The 18,243-nt window shown below is 36.6% G+C and overlaps 1 protein-coding gene across 1 annotated transcript in view; it reads right to left on the reverse strand.

Annotated features, from left to right (window-relative positions):
- Window positions 1–18,243, reverse strand: part of POF1B (POF1B actin binding protein) — a 100,771-nt gene that overhangs the window by 27,804 nt on the left and 54,724 nt on the right. Inside the window, exon 7 of the mRNA XM_070290354.1 lies at window positions 1,572–1,702. Within this exon, the coding sequence (XP_070146455.1) occupies window positions 1,572–1,702 (131 nt within the window). The remainder of the gene's footprint in view (window positions 1–1,571; window positions 1,703–18,243) is intronic.

Here is an 18,243-nt window from a genome sequence, read left to right on the forward strand (position 1 = left end):
GTCATCACACTAAGCACCAAGGAAACAAGGGTAAATAAAACATCCCTCATGGGGTAGTGTTTGAATTCTAGGAGTAGTGGGCAATGAGCATTGAATAGAGGAAAAAAGAAGACAGTAGATAAGGCAGAGAACTAGACTATCCAGAGTTGGAATTTTGCTAAGTCAGGGGACAATATAATAAAGAAGCAAGGCAGTTGAGGGTGAGGGTTAAGAGAATGGTTGCAATCATAAATATAAAATCAAGAAAAGTTGGGGAGGAGAAAGCTAATAAAACAATATTGTAAAGTAATTAGCCTCCAATTAAAATAAATAAATTTATATTTTAAAAGTTGTAATAGTAGATAGAGAAGAGATTAAAGATTTCTAAGAAGTAGAAGAATCTAAAGTTGGTGGAGTCTGAACTAGAAAAAAATTCTACTGACTTTCTTTTGTCCTCCAGGTTTTTTGGAATTTATGAAGCTTTCCTAAGTTTTGCCTGACAGATGACCACATATATGATGTGATTATGTAGTAAAGGCAACTTTTGGAGTATAGTTCATGAAATTCATTCCATGACATAATATGCTCTCATCTACACATGAACAGTTGATAAAATTGCTCATGTTTATATGCCTAAATATCTATTATTGTATAATATCATGCTATAATATCAATTTATAAATAAATATTTGTACATTTATATAACATTTTAAAATAATATGTAATATTTATAAGAATATATAATCCTAAATGTATATTAAACTCTGGTCTTCATATGTTGAGCACACATCAATGGAAGATAAACAGTAGTGTGTTAGCAATTGGATTGAATCTTATATCATCAGTGTAATATCTTAAAATGTCATAGTATGCCATGCATTTTTTGAGCTCCTTGTGCAAGTGATTGCATTTGACATCAAAGAACATTAGAAAAGAAGGTCCACTTAATTCTATTTTGACCCTAAAAGAGCTGGTATGATCTCTTCGATGATTTTCATAAAGTCCATTAACTCTTAAAATGAGGTATTTCCTGATATCTGCTCATATAAATAAAGCTAAGTGCCGAAGAATTAATGCTTTTGAACTGTGATGGTGAAGAAGACTGTTGAGAGTCCTTGGGACTGCAAGGAGATCCAACCAGTCAATCTTAAAGGACATCAGTCCTGAATGTTCATTGGAAGGACTGATGCTGAAGCTGAAACTCCAATACTTTAGCCACATGATGCAAAGAACTGACTCACTTGAAAAGACCCTGATGCTGGGAAAGACTGAAGGCAGCAGGAGAAGGGGATGACAGAGGATGAGATGGCTAGATGGCATCACCGACTTGATGGACATGAGTTTGAGCAAGCTCCGGGAGTTGGTGATGGACAGGGAGGCCTGGTGTGCTGCAGTCCATGGGCTCGCAAAGAGTCGGACATGACTGAGCGACTGAACTGCTCATATAATTATCTTATTATGCCATTAAAAGTACTCAAGTTTTGCTGTGAACCTAAAGTTGCTTTAAAAAATAAAATCTATTAAAAAAATACCAGGGTATTGTAAAGTTTTTGAAAGCTACAACATAAAGGCAAATGATATGTTTATAGTACCTTCCTCCAATTCTCTGCAAATGTTCTAATAAACAGTGATATAGATCCATATTTTTGCGGCTTAGGTCAGCAAGCAATTCTCCAAAGTATTTCGGGTCCAATTTTTCAGGGCTGTCATCCTGAATTATCACCTAAAGAAAACATCAGTCACTATTATAAACAATATTGTTTCTAAGTTCACAGATATTTTGATGTCAAATGAAAAGAGTGAAATAGACTATTAATACAAGTAACATCACAAAGTCATCACATAAATGAAGCCACTAAAATTTCTTTGCAGTTGTCATATGTATTTTTCAATATGGGAGGAATATGGGAGAAAAAAACAACATTGTAATGGCACTTTCAGTTTTTCAGTCAAGTCTAAGTGATCTAATGAATGCAATATGAATAATCTACATGAAAATTCTTGAATATAGATGCTTAAATAAAAAGTAAAACAAGTAAATCAAAATCCCTGAATGGCTCAATATTATCACATGGCTTATTCATCTGTCCCTTGTTGGAAAAGAAAATGTGACTTATTTTAATTATACTGACTACAGATGAATTAATCTCATTTGGATTTGAATATGTGAATAAAAATCTATTTGATTACTAGCACAGCTAAAAGAGTAAATAAACTTTCTCAATTCAATGTGTTTTTATTATTTCTTATTGGATTCACTACATTTATTATTTGAGCTGAATATCTAGTCAACCTGACATGGGAAAAACTAGCTCACAGCCAAATGTAGAAAATTCATAGACCTCAGAGAGATTTGAAATCCTAAACACAAATTATTATCAATAGGGTCATGGATAAGATTGTTTGGTTTTCTCAGCAACCTCTGCTACCCAAAGAAATAAACTTAAGAGTAAAGAACGAATCATACTTTCTGGTATATTCCACAGTATCTAGCACATTGCTGATTGAACACCCTATAGTTGTTCAGTAAGTATCTTTGAAATGAAAGAAGTCATCTACTTGGTTATGAGACCCAAATGCCAAATGATTCTCAAAATAATTTTTAAAAGTTTCTATCTTAAAGTAACTAGATAAGAATGGCTAAAAAAGCCTAAAAGAGTATAAGCGGCATCCTCAAGAACATAATGGTGATCCCTTACAACCTCTTCCTAAATTTAGGTAAGTCTAATTGCAGCAACCAAATTGAACTTGTAGTAAGAGTTGGAGACAGACTTTTGAGGTCTACCTAGATTTCCAAATCTTGGCAGTGAGCTCTTCAGTGACAGACCCCTCTCAGGAAGTAAGGGTCAAAGTTAGGCAAGTTTTTATTCAGAATAATTGCTAACTTTTGATTTCATGTTTTATTCATGCATTTCTCCCTTATGGACCTTATGTATTCATCAAACTGGGAGTGGCCTAAAAACACAATTTCAAATATGATCTTAAAGATCAAAGTTAACTGGATAAAAGGAAAATTTAGCTGTCGTGTCAATGTCATTCCATTGACCCTCAGGTTATTTCATTGCTATGGCTAGCTAGTGAGATAACACCTTCCTGCCTTACCTCTCTGTGTCCCTCCCAAACCCGTCAGCATTCCCAAGTAGAAAAGGGAATTTCTTTAGCCAAGAATATTCAAGTACTGAGCTCCTTGTTAAAATCTGCAAATTAATTTGATACACCTAGCATTTTTCTCTCTTAGCTGATTATAATGACCTAACAATGCTGTGAAAGCCTTGGAGCTTTTTTTCCTTTCCATTTTATTTTAACTGATTTTATATTTCAAATTATCTTAAAGTATTTATTTCCTTTTTATTTTTACTCAAATATTCTCTTATCATTGCCTTGTATACTAGTAAACATGCTGGGTATAGAATTATTTGCCCACACTAGTAATTAGTACCATTACTAAAACTTTTGCTCATATGATTTCAGTATGAAATCAAAATAAAGAATCACAGAGCCCAGGACACAGAATTACTACACAGTATTACCTCTCCAGAAGACCTCTAGTGTTGGTGTTCTCAACAACTTGGCAATTACATTGTCCCTAACTGCATTATTTTGGAGGTTAGTTGGGCTAGGTATGGAAACAGTCAAGAATTTTATTTTCATATTGTGAAACTATGAAAAATATGACTCAAGTTCAGGTAATAAATTTTAATCAGCTTGAGAAAAAGTGAGAGCATTAAAATTGTAGAATGGTTCTTTTGACAAAACAGCTGTCAGGGTAGAAAAGCAGGAATCAAAATTTTACTCCTTTGTGGGTATATTCCTCCTTAGTTTTATACAGTACACAAATTATGATAACTTTTAAGTAACACAGTTAAAACCAAAACCCAGTTGGTTTCAAAAGTATGGAGGAGAGGATAGAGAGAAGGCATATTCTTATCTGCTATTAGGTTTTTGATGGAACTATGCTCAATAAAATGAAATTGCCCAACCAAAAACTATGATGCACCAGGTAGCAATATTTTCATCACTAAGTCACAGGTTAGTAGATATTAGTTTTATTGGAACTGCTTGTTTTGCCATTTCCTTTAGAGTTGGCTCATAACCATGTTTTTGTTGACTTGAAAAAGCCAAGATGGAAAGCCTCCCAATGAAACAGGAATGTTTTCAGTCAGAATAATGGTAGCTCTAATGGATGGAGGTTTTCTCTCTGGGACAACATTGAGTTGATAAGATACTTGAGATAAAAGTATCTCACACCAACTCTTCTGCCTGAAGAATGTTGAGTTTTAAGCTAACTTTTTCACTCTCCTCTTTCACTTTCAACAAGAGGCACTACTCCAGTGCCTACCATCTTGCTGGGGCTTCTCTACCCTTGGACACAGGGTACCTTCTCACAGTCACTCCTGCATCGCACAGAGGGCAGAACTATACCAGAAGTGGCCCCCATAGAGGTCATCCTCAGGCAGGGAAGGAATGGATACCTTTCCAACCTTGAAGCGGTGTGATGAGAAAAAGTAGACACCTCTCCATACTAATGACCCAGACGGGTCATACTTCAGAGGCAGCATCCTGCACTTTGTTTTTAAGTGCAGGGAAGAGAAGAAGGGTTGGTGTTCTGAGCAGAATCCCCATGATTTACCATAGGAAATGGTACAGACCAGACAGCACAAGTGCCAGCCTTTCCATGACATGTAGGGCCACCTAAGATGGACGGGTCATGGTGGAGAGTTCTGACAAAACGTGGTCCGTTGGAGAAGGGAATGCCAAACCACTTCAGTATTCTTACCTTGAGAATCCCATGAACAGTATGAAAAGGCAAAAAGATAGGATGCTGAAAGATGAACTCCCCAGGTCTGTAGGTGCCCAATATGCTACTGGAGATCAGTAGAGAAATAACTCCAGAAAGAATGAACAGGGAACCAAAGCAAAAACAACACCCAGCTGTGGATGTGACTGATGATGGAAGTAAATTCCGATGCTGTAAAGAGCAATAATGCATAACAACCTGGAATGTCATGTCCATGAATCAAGGCAAATTGGAAGTGGTCAAACAGGAGATGGCAAGAGTGAACATTGACATTTTAGGAATCAGCGAACTAAAATGGACTGGAATGGGTGAATTTAACTCAGATGACCATTATATCTACTACTGTGGGCAAGAATCCTTTAGAAGAAATGGAGTAGCCATCATAGTCAACAAAAGAGTCTGAAATGCAGTACTTGGATGCAACCTCAAAAACAGAATGATCCCTGTTCATTTCCAAGGCAAACCATTCAGTATCACAGTAGTCCAAGTCTATGCCCTGACCACTAATGCTGAAGAAGCTTAAGTTGAACGGTCCTATGAAGACCTACAAGACCTAGAACTAATACCCAAAAAAATGTCAATTGGAATGCAAAAGTAGGAAGTCAAGAAATACCTGGAGTAACAGGCAAAGTTGGCCTTGGAGTACAGAATGAAGCAGGGCAAAGGCTAATAGAATTTTGCCAAGAGGATTCACTGGTCATAGCAAACACCCTCTTCCAACAACACAAGAGAAGACTGTACACATGGACCAGATGGTCAATACCAAAATCAGATTGATTATATTCTTTGCAGCCAAAGATGGAGAAGCTCTATACAGTCAGCAAAAACAAGACCAGGAGCTAACTGTGGCACAGACCATGAACTCCTATTGCCCAATTGAGACTTAAATTGAAGAAAGTAGGGAAAACCACTATACCATACAGGTATTTAAAATGGTTGCTTAGCAGATTCAAAAGCCCTTAAAATTCCATATTATATAAAAGGAATTATACATGATTGCCTAACCCTCTAAAAGGTCATTAACATGTTAACAAGGTCTTCTGTGCTTAGACCCTCTTGTGTAGTAACTTTTTGCTATGTGACAACAGAAAACGTCACTATTAAGAAAAGCTTACAATGTATACATTACTATCCTGCAAACTTTATAATGATATGGTGACACTTGTAGATAAATAAGGTTACCACTTCATTAATTTTGCTTTGATTTGAGACATTTCATAGTTGTCAGACTGAAACTGTGACGTGAAATTCATTTTATGTACCATGCCATATGGCTAACAAGGCAAGAAAGAAAACAGTAATTGTTCTCTTCCTATTTTGTAGCACAAAAAGAAATCCTAGCAGGAATAAGTGTGTCAGGATTTTAGGTCCTGAAAATCCTTAGTGCTATTTTAATCTCCACAGATATTTTAGTAAAGAAATGTTGCATTTATAGTACCTGGTAAATAGAAGATTTCCAATAAATGTTGTCATTGAATTGAATGTACTATACAACAATCACAACTCTAAAATGAAGTCTTGGCTTATAACAACAATCCTGTACTTGAAATAAAGATTTAATTTTCTATGAGTAACCCTAGGCAGCAAAGTGTTGCAATGAAAAAAGAATGGAAATTTGAGCCCAAAGTGGAGCTCCCATTTCCTAGTTGTAGGCTAAGTGTATGTATTGCTTAATGTCTCTGAACCTCAGTTTTCTCAACTGTAAAATGTAGGTAATTTACTACCTATTTTGTAAAGTTGCTGGAGGTATTGCTTTAGTGGGGATGAGTAAATTATTAAACTCTCATGTAAAAATCATCATAAAGATAATATCTTTATTTAACCTAACACATATGGACAACTGGCTATTTGAATAATGATTATAAAAAAAGGAGCAGGAGATGGTTATAAATTATTTACAAACTCTCAGCTACCAGAGAGTAGAGACTCAGTTTTAATATCTTTATTTAATTCCAGCTCCTACGATAGCAACTGAGCATAGTAGAGGCTCAGTAAACATTTGTTGCATGAGGAAGTTGTCATAAAATATGCCATTGGGGCTAAATATTAACTATAGTAGATGGAAAAACACTAGTTGAAAGAGGTGCTTTAACAAAGCAACTAAAATTAACTTTATTGAAAGCTAGTTGATGTTGTCCTTGCCCCTCTTTTGGTGTATATGTATAAGCTGGGCTTTTTTTTTTTTAATGAAATAAGATGATTCTTCCACTCCTAACCAGCTAAAATAAAGTAGATAGTCTGGATTGTCATTCTACAATGAATACCAGTGATTGAATTTGTAACATTTGTAACAGCTTAAATAATTTTGAGTGGAAAATAAATTTTCCTATGATACGACTACTGAAAATTTATTAAGCTATTTCTTGTGAACAATGGGAATTTTGTCACTAATCATCTTTTTCTTTTTTTCCCTCCCTGCAGTTTCCAGAAATCTCAGAGCCAAGATTTTAGCCCACTTTTACTAATGGCATGGAACTCTGTGGCCTGCATTTCTGTGTGCTCTTTTCTTTCTGGAATTATTGTTCCTTTATATTTATACTGTTCTTGATATTTCTTTTTCTGATCTATTACAGCTTATTTGTTCTTTTAAGCCACTCTAAATACTTCTTGCAATGAAATGGGAAATACATATCCCAAAGAAATTAATTTTAAATGAATATGTATTTTTAATGCATAACTTCTTGGAACCATCTTTGTTTCGACTTTTTCTCTTCTCCACCTCTCTTTCATTTCTTTATTCTGCCATTCCTTAGTATGCAATTTATTCAAGGAATGGAACCACTTCTTTATTATGTAAGCAGAGTCAGTGGAGGAACTCACTACACATATGAAATAGCTCTTTCAATGTAATTTATCTTACATTCTAACTTTTTCCTTAACCCAAAGGCTAAAAGCTATACCCACAAGACACAGGAAGTACTTAAAATGTCTCAGTGGCATGATGCTTTCATTCATTCAGCACACATTTATTGAGAACTTACTAAGTACTGTTTTAAGGTACAGTTTTAAGTGCTACTGAAAAAAAGACATAAGATACTCTCTCAAGGTCCTTATGGTCTTTTAGAAGAGCTAAGATATGTGTCTAAATAACTTTGATGTATATAATAGATCGACCAGTTGATAAGAGCTATAAAGCAAATCAAATGGTAAAAGAGTTATATAAAGGAAACACAACTTCAGCTATGTAAGAGTGATTTTATGTAGGAAGAATCTTGACAACTGATTAGTTGTGAGATGGCAAAGGAGAGGGAAAGTAAATTTTAAGTCTTATAATTAGAGCACTGAAGATATCATTAATAGAGGGAATAAAATGAAAAGCTATATGTGGTTAATTGGAGATGACTGTGGGACAGCCAAGTCGAGAGATCAATTAGTAAAAAATAATGGATTAGGCTGACTTCCCTGGTGGTCCAATGGTTAAGAATCTGCCTTGCAATGCAGGGGAAACCAGTTTGATCACTAATCAGAGAAGATCCCCCATGCTTTGGGGCAACTAAGCCTGCAGTCCACAACTACTGAGTCCATGTGCGACAACTACTGAAGCTCACATGCTCTAGAGCCCATGCTCCCCAACAAGAGAAACCACTGCAATGAGAAGCCTGCACACCACAACTAGAGTAGCCCTTTCTTGCCACAACTAGAGAAAGCCCAAACACAGCAATGAAGATCCAGCACAGCCAAAAACAAATAAATAAATAAATAAATTATGGATTAGCGTTTATCAGGGAAATTTTGACAGTTGTCCATGTAAAGGTGATCATGTAAAAGTCATAGAAGTCAAGATTTTATACCATATAGTCAAAGGAGAAGAGGTAGAGAAAGGAAAAAAAGGCCAAGGATGGGTTTGTGGGGAAGATCTGATGAAAGAAGGAAGAAGAGTTTGAGAATTAGAAGCAGCAGTATAGTATAATGGGAAGAAACAATATCAAGAATACAATGGATCAACAGAATCACTTATCATCAAATTGGAGTAAGATGAAAATGAAACCAAAAAAGAAAGTGAAATTTGCAACCTAGAGATCAATAAAAGCAGTTTCAGGAGAAAGTTGAAACCAAAATCTGGTTTTCAAAGCATTCAGGAATGTGTGAGTAGTGAGGAAATGGCAGGCAGTGAGTATGCCTTCCTGCTTCAGGGTTTTTGCAGATGAAGGGAACAAAGAGTGAGATCATAAATCAATAGATTGGTAGAGTTGCTAAGGGAGTCACTTGAAGATGAAGTTAGATTCTTAAAGATCCAAAGAATCAAAAGTTTGCTCCAAGTACAGAGAAATTTTTCAATGAAGTAGTGTTGAAGGAGCTCACATAGTGAACTCAAATCATGGTACCCGGACCAAGTAAACTTTGGATAACCATTGAACTTGGAAATGCAAATTGTCAGGTCTCACCAATCTTTATTTAAACGGGCCTGCCAACTGATTCTAGTCACAATAAAATCTTACTTCCACTGCCCATTCTCAGTAGAAGGCAAGGCCACCTGCAGAGAGTAAGAGAATAGCAGTGGGACCTGGAGTATGAAGAGGGTGGAAAAAGTAAGGATTAGGTATTGAGGACCATGGTGGCAAAACAATTAAAATTAACTAAAAGGACTGCCTAGCAACAGAAGGCGGAGAAGAAAATGGCACCCCACTCCAGTACTCTTGCCTGGAAAATCCTATGGATGGAGGAGCCTGGTAGGTTGTAGTCCATGGGGTCGCGAAGAATTGGACACGACTGAAGCAACTTAGCAGCAGCAGCAGCAGCAGCAACAAGAGAAGGAGTCCAGTAAGATAGAGACAATATATATGAGATTAAATTGGCCTAGTTTGTGAACTTTAACACATGAAGCAGTCAAAATCTAGGGGCAAAGAAAGTGGATGGCAGTTTATCCAAAGTAAGGGATCAGTGAAGTGAGGATTAATCAGAGAAGGCAACAACAATGTTAAGGTTTTCTAGCAAGAGCATTGTTGAATCAGCTGACAAGGGACACCAGCCTGGTTTGGAACTAAGGGTGAGAAAGCTTGCTAAGGGCAAGGTTCAATGGGAATTGGGGAGTAGGAGATGCAAGAAAGTGATGGGACCTTCAGAATTCCAAATGAAATACAGTTTCAAGTGATGAGGAGGTTCAAGGAGTGGCCAACGTCTATGAGAGTTGAAGATGTAGTAGAAATGAAGAAATTAACAGTGATGAATAATCATGAGGGCAGAGCATGGGAAAGATCACATGGTGATCTTTCATGGTGGTGAAGTTCTCACAGATGATTCCAGGGCAGGGGTTAGGCAAAAGTGGGAAGAAGCCTTATAAGCCTGCCAGTGAAACTGTTGAAGGATCGAAAGAGTGACTAGAAAATCAGTAGTAGTGACAATATGAGCAAAGAGGAGCAGTGTATATGGATTGCAGGGTTTTAAAGAGAGGAAACGGTCGATCACTTAGCTGTATAAAATTGTACTGAGAAAAGAATTAGCAATAGATACATAGAAAACCAAACAAATGAAAAACTTAGGGAATTATTAACACCAGCAAATAATAGTTGTACTAATAAAAATAGCAAAACAGTACACAAATCGGTTCAGCAGTAAATAATTTTTTCATAAGCAATAATAGAATAATATAAACATTGAATAACGATTTAGTCCCCCAAATGGCAGTTTAACTATATTGAGATGATGAAAGGGATAGAAACAGGTAGATGGGGGATTTATAGAACTAAATCCTTATGTATCAGAATTACCAACAGATAATATACAATATTGATAAATTAAAAAATAGCAGCATTGGTATATTCATACTACTTAGCTATATGAAGGTAAACACCAGAAGAAAAAAAGCTAAGAGTTGAAAATGGTTCTCTGGGGACCAGGCAGGCATGGAAAGAGTTGGGACAGGGAATTGCCTTTTTTTTTATGCCATTTAATACTATTTGAACTTTTAAGCTATCTATATGCATGCTCTGATTTTAAAAAAAAAAAACATATTTTTAAGAGTAAAACTAAAAGAACAATTTTTGTTTGTCACAGAACAAGAGTTCAAAAGGGCACAAGAACAAGAGGTAACAGGAGATAGACAAGGCTGGTATTGGAGAAAAAAAATGAGTCCAAAACAGACACCAGTTAAATTTGGGGAAAGGATAGCAGTGAAGAGAATTTTGCACAGAAGATGCTCATTTTCAATAATAAGATGAAGAAGGCAATAAATATGGAGAAGGACTGGAACCACATGTGACTGAGTGAGGGAACAGGCAGAACTGCTGAGTTTATTGAGCTAAGCAGCCCTAAATTTCCATCATTAGTGAATGACTTATGTTAAATAAATATTGTAACAAGCTTCCTGGACACTTGTCAGAAACAGGAGAGAGAGTGGGATGAATTGAGAAAGTAGCATAAACATATATACACTACCATGTGTAAAACAGATAGCTGTAAGAAGTTGCTGTTTCACACAGGAAGCCCAGCCAGGCTGCTCTGTGATGATCTAAAGGGGTAGGATGGGGGTAGGGGAGGGAGGCTCAAAAGGGAGGGGAATATAAGTATAATTGTGGCAGAAACCAACACAACATTGTAAAGTAATTTTCCTCCAATTAAAAAAATAAATTAAAAAGAAAGTACCTGACACTAAGATTTATGCAGTCCTGATGTTGACAAAAATTAAATTTTTAAATGATGGAAGAAAGACACTAGAGGTTGGAGAGTTTTTCTTTGGCAATAGCACTAAGTGAGCAGGACTCTTCCCTTTACATCTTCTCATGACTCTAAAAGTTTCCTTGGAAGTCTCAAGCCAAGTGCAAAAGAGTTGTGTGTGCTATATATATAATTATTTGAGCCTTTCTTTAAACACCACCTGTATGACAACTTCTAAAAAATAATAATAAAATAAAATAAAAAACAAGTTCAGCTGATCTTTTTCCTGTTGCTAACATATGTGGAATTATCTGTTCCTTGCTAATGGCAGGAAAATGATCACAGCATGTTATTCTCAATGTCCTCGAGAAAGGAAATGTGATCAGCGATGTTCTGAATTTGAAACCAAAATGATGATGTTTCTAAGGAGAACCATGGAAAACATACAAAAATTAGTTTTATTTGAAATATTTTGAAGCCAGGTTTTTGGACACCTGATTTTTAAAAATATTTTAATGCTTCTTAGAACACACTTTAAAGGTGATTTAGTCATGGCAAATAGATGGGGAAACAATGGAAACAGTGACAGACTTTATATTTTTGGGCTCCAAAATCACTGCAGATAGTGACTGCGGCCATGAAATTAAAAGACACTTGCTCCTTGGAAGAAAAGGTATGACAAACCTAGACAGTATATTAAAAAGCAGAGACATTACTTTGTCAACAAAGGTCTGTTTAGTTAAAACTATGGCTTTTCCAGTAGTCATGTATGAATGTGAGAGCTGGACTATAAAGAAAGCTGAGCACCAAAGAACTGATGCTTTTGAACTGCGATGTTGGAGAAGGCTCTTGAGAGTCCCTTGGACAGCCAGCCAGGGATCCAACCAATCCATCCTAAAGGAAATCAGTCCTAAACATTCATTCATTGCAAGGGCTGATGTTGAAGCTGAAACTCCAATACTTTGGCCACGTGATGCAAAAAACTGACTCACTTGAAAAGACCCTGATGCTGGGAAAGACTGAAGGTGGGAGGAGAAAGGAATGATAGAGGATGAGGTGGTTGGATGGCACCACCAACTCAATGGACATGAGTTTTAGTAAACTCTGAGAGTTGGTTATGGACAGGGAGGCCTGGCGTGCTGCATTCCATGGGGTTGAAAAGAGTCAGGCACAACTGAGAGACTGAACTGAACTGAAAACTATTAAAATGGGAACCAATTTCCTATTTTGATGCTTTGAAGGATTTGGGGCCTGAGTTTGAGGAGGGAAAGGTAAAGATTCAAACATTCGTTTGAACATCTACTATTTGCTTGGCACTAAGCTGGATACTTTACATATTTTATCTCATTTAATTCTATTGTAGATACACTGCACGTTAAGTGTGATTCTCCCTGTTTATAGATATGGAAACTGATGTTCAGTCCAGTTAAAGTCAATTACCTAGGATCACACAGCTCAGCAGAATCAGGTTTTATCAGTTCAGTTCAGCCGCTCAGTCATGTCTGACCCTTTGCGACCCCAGGCCTCCGCATGCCAGGCCTCCCTGTCCATCACCAACTGCCAGAGTTCACTCAGACCCACGTCCATCGAGTCAGTGATGCCATCCAGCCATCTCATCCTCTGTCGTCCCCTTCTCCTCCTGCCCCCAATCCCTCTCAGCATCAGAGTCTTTTCCAATGAGTCAACTCTTCGCATGAGGTGGCCAAAGTACTGGAGTTTCAGCTTTAGCATCATCAAGTTTTATAAACCCAAATAATTTTATTTAGTCTGTGTTCCTTGACCTCTGAATTGCAATTTAACTCTAAACACAAGCTAAAAATGGGTCAACCTTTAGTATAAGAAAAAAAGCCTAACTGACATCTGCTCTATTACTCTTCAAAGACTCTTCCACTCATGTGAAAGACTAATGTGTAAACACCAAAGAGCTTAGGTAAGACAATTCGTTTTCTGCCCTGCTTTGGCCATGGGATCTGCACAATGAGGTTACCCCATCCTCACTTTGACCAGAAATGGAACCAATTCTATATTATCCACATAGGTGAAAATTACTAGCTCTAAGCTTCCCAGGGCTATTCTGTTTTCAGCAGCACTTCAACTTTATCCACATAAAATACTGAAAAAAAAAAAAAAAAAACAGAAAAAAAAAAGTATACAAAAAGCCTCCAGCCTTTACCAGAGCTAAATCCAAATCTCAAACTGAAGGATGAATAATAATAGAAACTAATATATTAGTTACCTAACTCTGCCCATTTTCTAAATAGACAATATCTGCTTTGGTCAAATATATTATTATTTGCACTAAGCTGATAAAAGTATATCATAGCATTACCATTGCCTTTGGATAAGATGCTTAATCCTGTGATATTGTTCCCATCTCTGATAATTGTCCCTCACTTCATTCCTACTGTCGTTATCTTAGCTTAAGTTTTACACTTTGTATGGCAAAATATTACAATATCGTAAAGTAATTATCCTCCAATTAAAATAAATAAATTAATTAAAATCAAAACAAAAACAAGTTTTACACTTTGCTGACATATCTTTTAATAATCTTCTCTCTGCAAATCCTTCTCTGTGGTATTTTTCATGTTGTAGACTTATAGTTTATGAAGCACATCAAATATATTTTCATTTAGTCTTTATATCAACTCTGTGAGGTAGACATTGCTAACAGAATTTTATGGATGAGGATATTTCTGAGAGATTTAATATTTATTAAGAACACACAGCTTGAAAAGACATAGCTGGGACTTGAACTCAGATCTTCCTACCCTGAAGCTAGTCCACTTTCTGTTATAACACTAAAGCCTTTCCAGTGGCAGACTCTTAATCCATTGGCCTACTCATGTTTACATTATTGACCAAGGACTCCCCACACTGCTGACTCAACTTTCAGAAGGAACTCTCAGTAAGCTCTGGAGTCAAGATAACTATGTACAAATCCTGGCTCTACCACATGCTAGCTATGCAAAGCCTTTGCAAGTAACAGCTTCTGAGAACCTCAGTTTTCTTCTCTTAACAATAAAGGATGCTTGGGGCTGGTGCACTGAGACGACCCAGAGGGATGGTACGGGGAGGTAGGTGGGAGGGCGGTTCAGGATGGAGAACACGTGTATACCTGTGGCAGATTCATGTTGATGTATAGCAAAACCAATACAATATTATAAAGTTATTAAATTAAAAAAAAACAATAAAGGCAATAATGATATCTTCTTCATTCTGATCACTGTGAAGAGAAAACTAATCAATATTTCAATTTATCTTACACAAAGCTTCCAGAATTAACCTAATCATACCTATCAATATTTTCCTACTTAGTAACCTTCAATCATTCTCCATTGCCTGCCAAATAAAGTTCAAAATTTTAAACTTAACCTTCAGAAATTATCTGGTTGTCCAGTGATTATGTTTCCATGATTTCACAGCTGAAGGCCCAGGTTCAATCCTTGGTCAAGAAACTAAGATTGTGCCATGGCAATGGCCTCACGATCTGGCCTTAATATATCATTTAAATCTTACACTCTAATAGTCTTCATCCCATGTCTCCTTTGTCATACAAACCAAACCACTATTCCTGAAACCCAAAATGTACTTTCCAAAATATATCAATTTTTCATGTGACTCCCTGTTCTTAGGATGTCCTTGTCACACACCACCATACCACATATGGAAATTCTATTCACTCTTCAATACCCAGGTCAATCTCTTCCTCCTCAACAAAGCTTTCCTACATCTTCCTTTGAAATTAATTTCATGTTTCTTCTATTCCCAAAGCTCATTGCATGTTCCTTTTATAACAGACATACTTTGCTTTGTATAATATTTTATATGTTTGCCACATTCCCCTATTATACAATAAGTACCTAAGAGAAATGTGACAATGTCTTACTGATATTTGTATTTTTCATAGTACCTGGTGTGAAAATTTAATGCTTACAAATAATAATTATTACTGTAAACTAGTAATTACCATTTGTTAAGTACTTACAGTCAGTACTCAACAATCGTTAAGTTCTTAACATACAAGACATGATTTGTTCTTACAATAACCCTGTAAGAAATGGATGATGAATCTTATGATGAGGAAACAGAAGCAAAGCAAAGTAATATATTGAACTGATGAACTTTGACCTACAAAATGAAAATTTCAAATAATTTAACCTAGAAAAATGTCTTTCTAATTGTCATTACTAACCCATTTAAGAAATTCAACATCATCTGGACCATGTTAGAGTAATTCTAAAGCCAGTATTTCCATACATGATATGATATTCAGGGAAAAGATAATTTTAGGCTTTATCAGTTGGAAAAAAAAATGTGTTTTAAATCTTTCATGGTTCTTATAGGCAAAACACTCTCAGACATAAATCACAGCAGGATCCTCTATGATCCACCTCCCAGAATTCTGGAAATAAAAGCAAAAATAAACATATGGGATCTAATTAAAATTAAAAGCTTCTGCACAACAAAGGAAACTATAAGCAAGGTGAAAAGACAGCCTTCTGAATGGGAGAAAATAATAGCAAATGAAGCAACTGACAAACAACTAATCTCAAAAATATACAAGCAACTTATGCAGCTCAATCCCAGAAAAATAAACAACCCAATCAAAAAATGGGCCAAAGAACTAAATAGACATTTCTCCAAAGAAGATGTACGGATGGCTAACAAACACATGAAAAGATGCTCAACATCACTCATTATTAGAGAAATGCAAATCAAAACCACAGTGAGGTACCACTTCACACCAGTCAGAATGGCTGCAATCCAAAAATCTGCAAGCAATAAATGCTGGAGAGGGTGTGGAGAAAAGGGAACCCTCCTACACTGTTGGTGGGAATGCAAACTAGTACAGCCACTGTGGAGAACGGTGTGGAGATTCCTTAAAAAATTGCAAATAGAACTACCTTATGACCCAGCAATCCCACTGCTGGGCATACACACCGAGGAAACCAGAATTGAAAGAGACACATGTACCCCAATGTTCATCGCAGCACTGTTTATAATAGCCAGGACATGGAAACAACCTAGATGTCCATCAGCAGATGAATGGATAAGAAAGCTGTGGTACATATACACAATGGAGTATTACTCAGCCGTTAAAAAGAATTCATTTGAACCAGTTCTGATGAGATGGATGAAACTGGAGCCGATTATACAGAGTGAAGTAAGCCAGAAAGAAAAACACCAATACAGTATACTAACACATATATGTGAAATTTAGGAAGATGGCAATGACGACCCTGTATGCAAGACAGGAAAAAAGACACAGATGTGTATAACGGACTTTTGGACTCAGAGGGAGAGGGAGAGGGTGGGATGATTTGGGAGAATGGGAATTCTAACATGTATACTATCATGTAAGAATTGAATCGCCAGTCTATGTCTGACACAGGGTGCAGCATGCTTGGGGCTGGTGCATGGGGATGACCCAGAGAGATGTTGTGGGGAGGGAGGTGGGAGGGGGGTTCATGTTTGGGAACGCATGTAAGAATTAAAGATTTTAAAATTTAGAAAACTATAAAACACTGATGAAAGAAATCAAAGAGGACACTAATAGATGGAGAAATATACCATGTTCATGGATTGGAAGAATCAATATAGTGAAAATGAGTATACTACCCAAAGCAATCTACAAATTCAATGCAATCCCTATCAAGCTACCAGCCACATTTTTCATAGAACTAGAACAAATAATTTCAAGATTTGTATGGAAATACAAAAAACCTCGAATAGCCAAAGCAATCTTGAGAAAGAAGAATGGAACTGGAGGAATCAACTTGCCTGACTTCCGGCTCTACTACAAAGCCACAGTCATCAAGACAGTATGGTACTGGCACAAAGACAGACATATAGATCAATGGAACAAAATAGAAAGCCCAGAGATAAATCCACACACATATGGACACCTTATCTTTGACAAAGGAGGCAAGAATATACAATGGAGTAAAGACAATCTCTTTAACAAGTGGTGCTGGGAAAACTGGTCAACCACTTGTAAAAGAATGAAACTAGATCACTTTCTAAAACCGCACACAAAAATAAACTCAAAATGGATTAAAGATCTAAATGTAAGATCAGAAACTATAAAACTCCTAGAGGAGAACATAGGCAAAACACTCTCAGACATAAATCACAGCAGGATCCTCTATGATCCACCTCCCAGAATGCTGGAAATAAAAGCAAAAATAAACAAATGGGATCTAATTAAAATTAAAAGCTTCTGCACAACAAAGGAAAATATAAGCAAGGTGAAAAGACAGCCTTCGGAATGGGAGAAAATAATAGCAAATGAAGCAACTGACAAACAACTAATCTCAAAAATATACAAGCAACTTATGCAGCTCAACTCCAGAAAAATAAACGACCCAATCAAAAAATGGGCCAAAGAACTAAATAGACATTTCTCCAAAGAAGACATACGGATGGCTAACAAACACATGAAAAGATGCTCAACATCACTCATTATTAGAGAAATGCAAATCCAAACCACAATGAGGTACCACTTCACACCAGTCAGAATGGCTGCGATCCAAAAATCTGCAAGCAATAAATGCTGGAGAGGGTGTGGAGAAAAGGGAACCCTCCTACACTGTTGGTGGGAATGCAAACTAGTACAGCCACTATGGAGAACAGTGTGGAGATTCCTTAAAAAATTGCAAATAGAACTACCTTATGACCCAGCAATCCCACTGCTGGGCATACACACCGAGGAAACCAGAATTGAAAGAGACACATGTACCCCAATGTTCATCGCAGCACTGTTTATAATAGCCAGGACATGGAAACAACCTAGATGTCCATCAGCAGATGAATGGATAAGAAAGCTGTGGTACATATACACAATGGAGTATTACTCAGCCGTTAAAAAG

The sequence above is a fragment of the Ovis canadensis genome, chromosome X, assembly GCF_042477335.2.
Source record: "Ovis canadensis isolate MfBH-ARS-UI-01 breed Bighorn chromosome X, ARS-UI_OviCan_v2, whole genome shotgun sequence".
NCBI classification, from domain to species: Eukaryota; Metazoa; Chordata; class Mammalia; order Artiodactyla; family Bovidae; genus Ovis; species Ovis canadensis.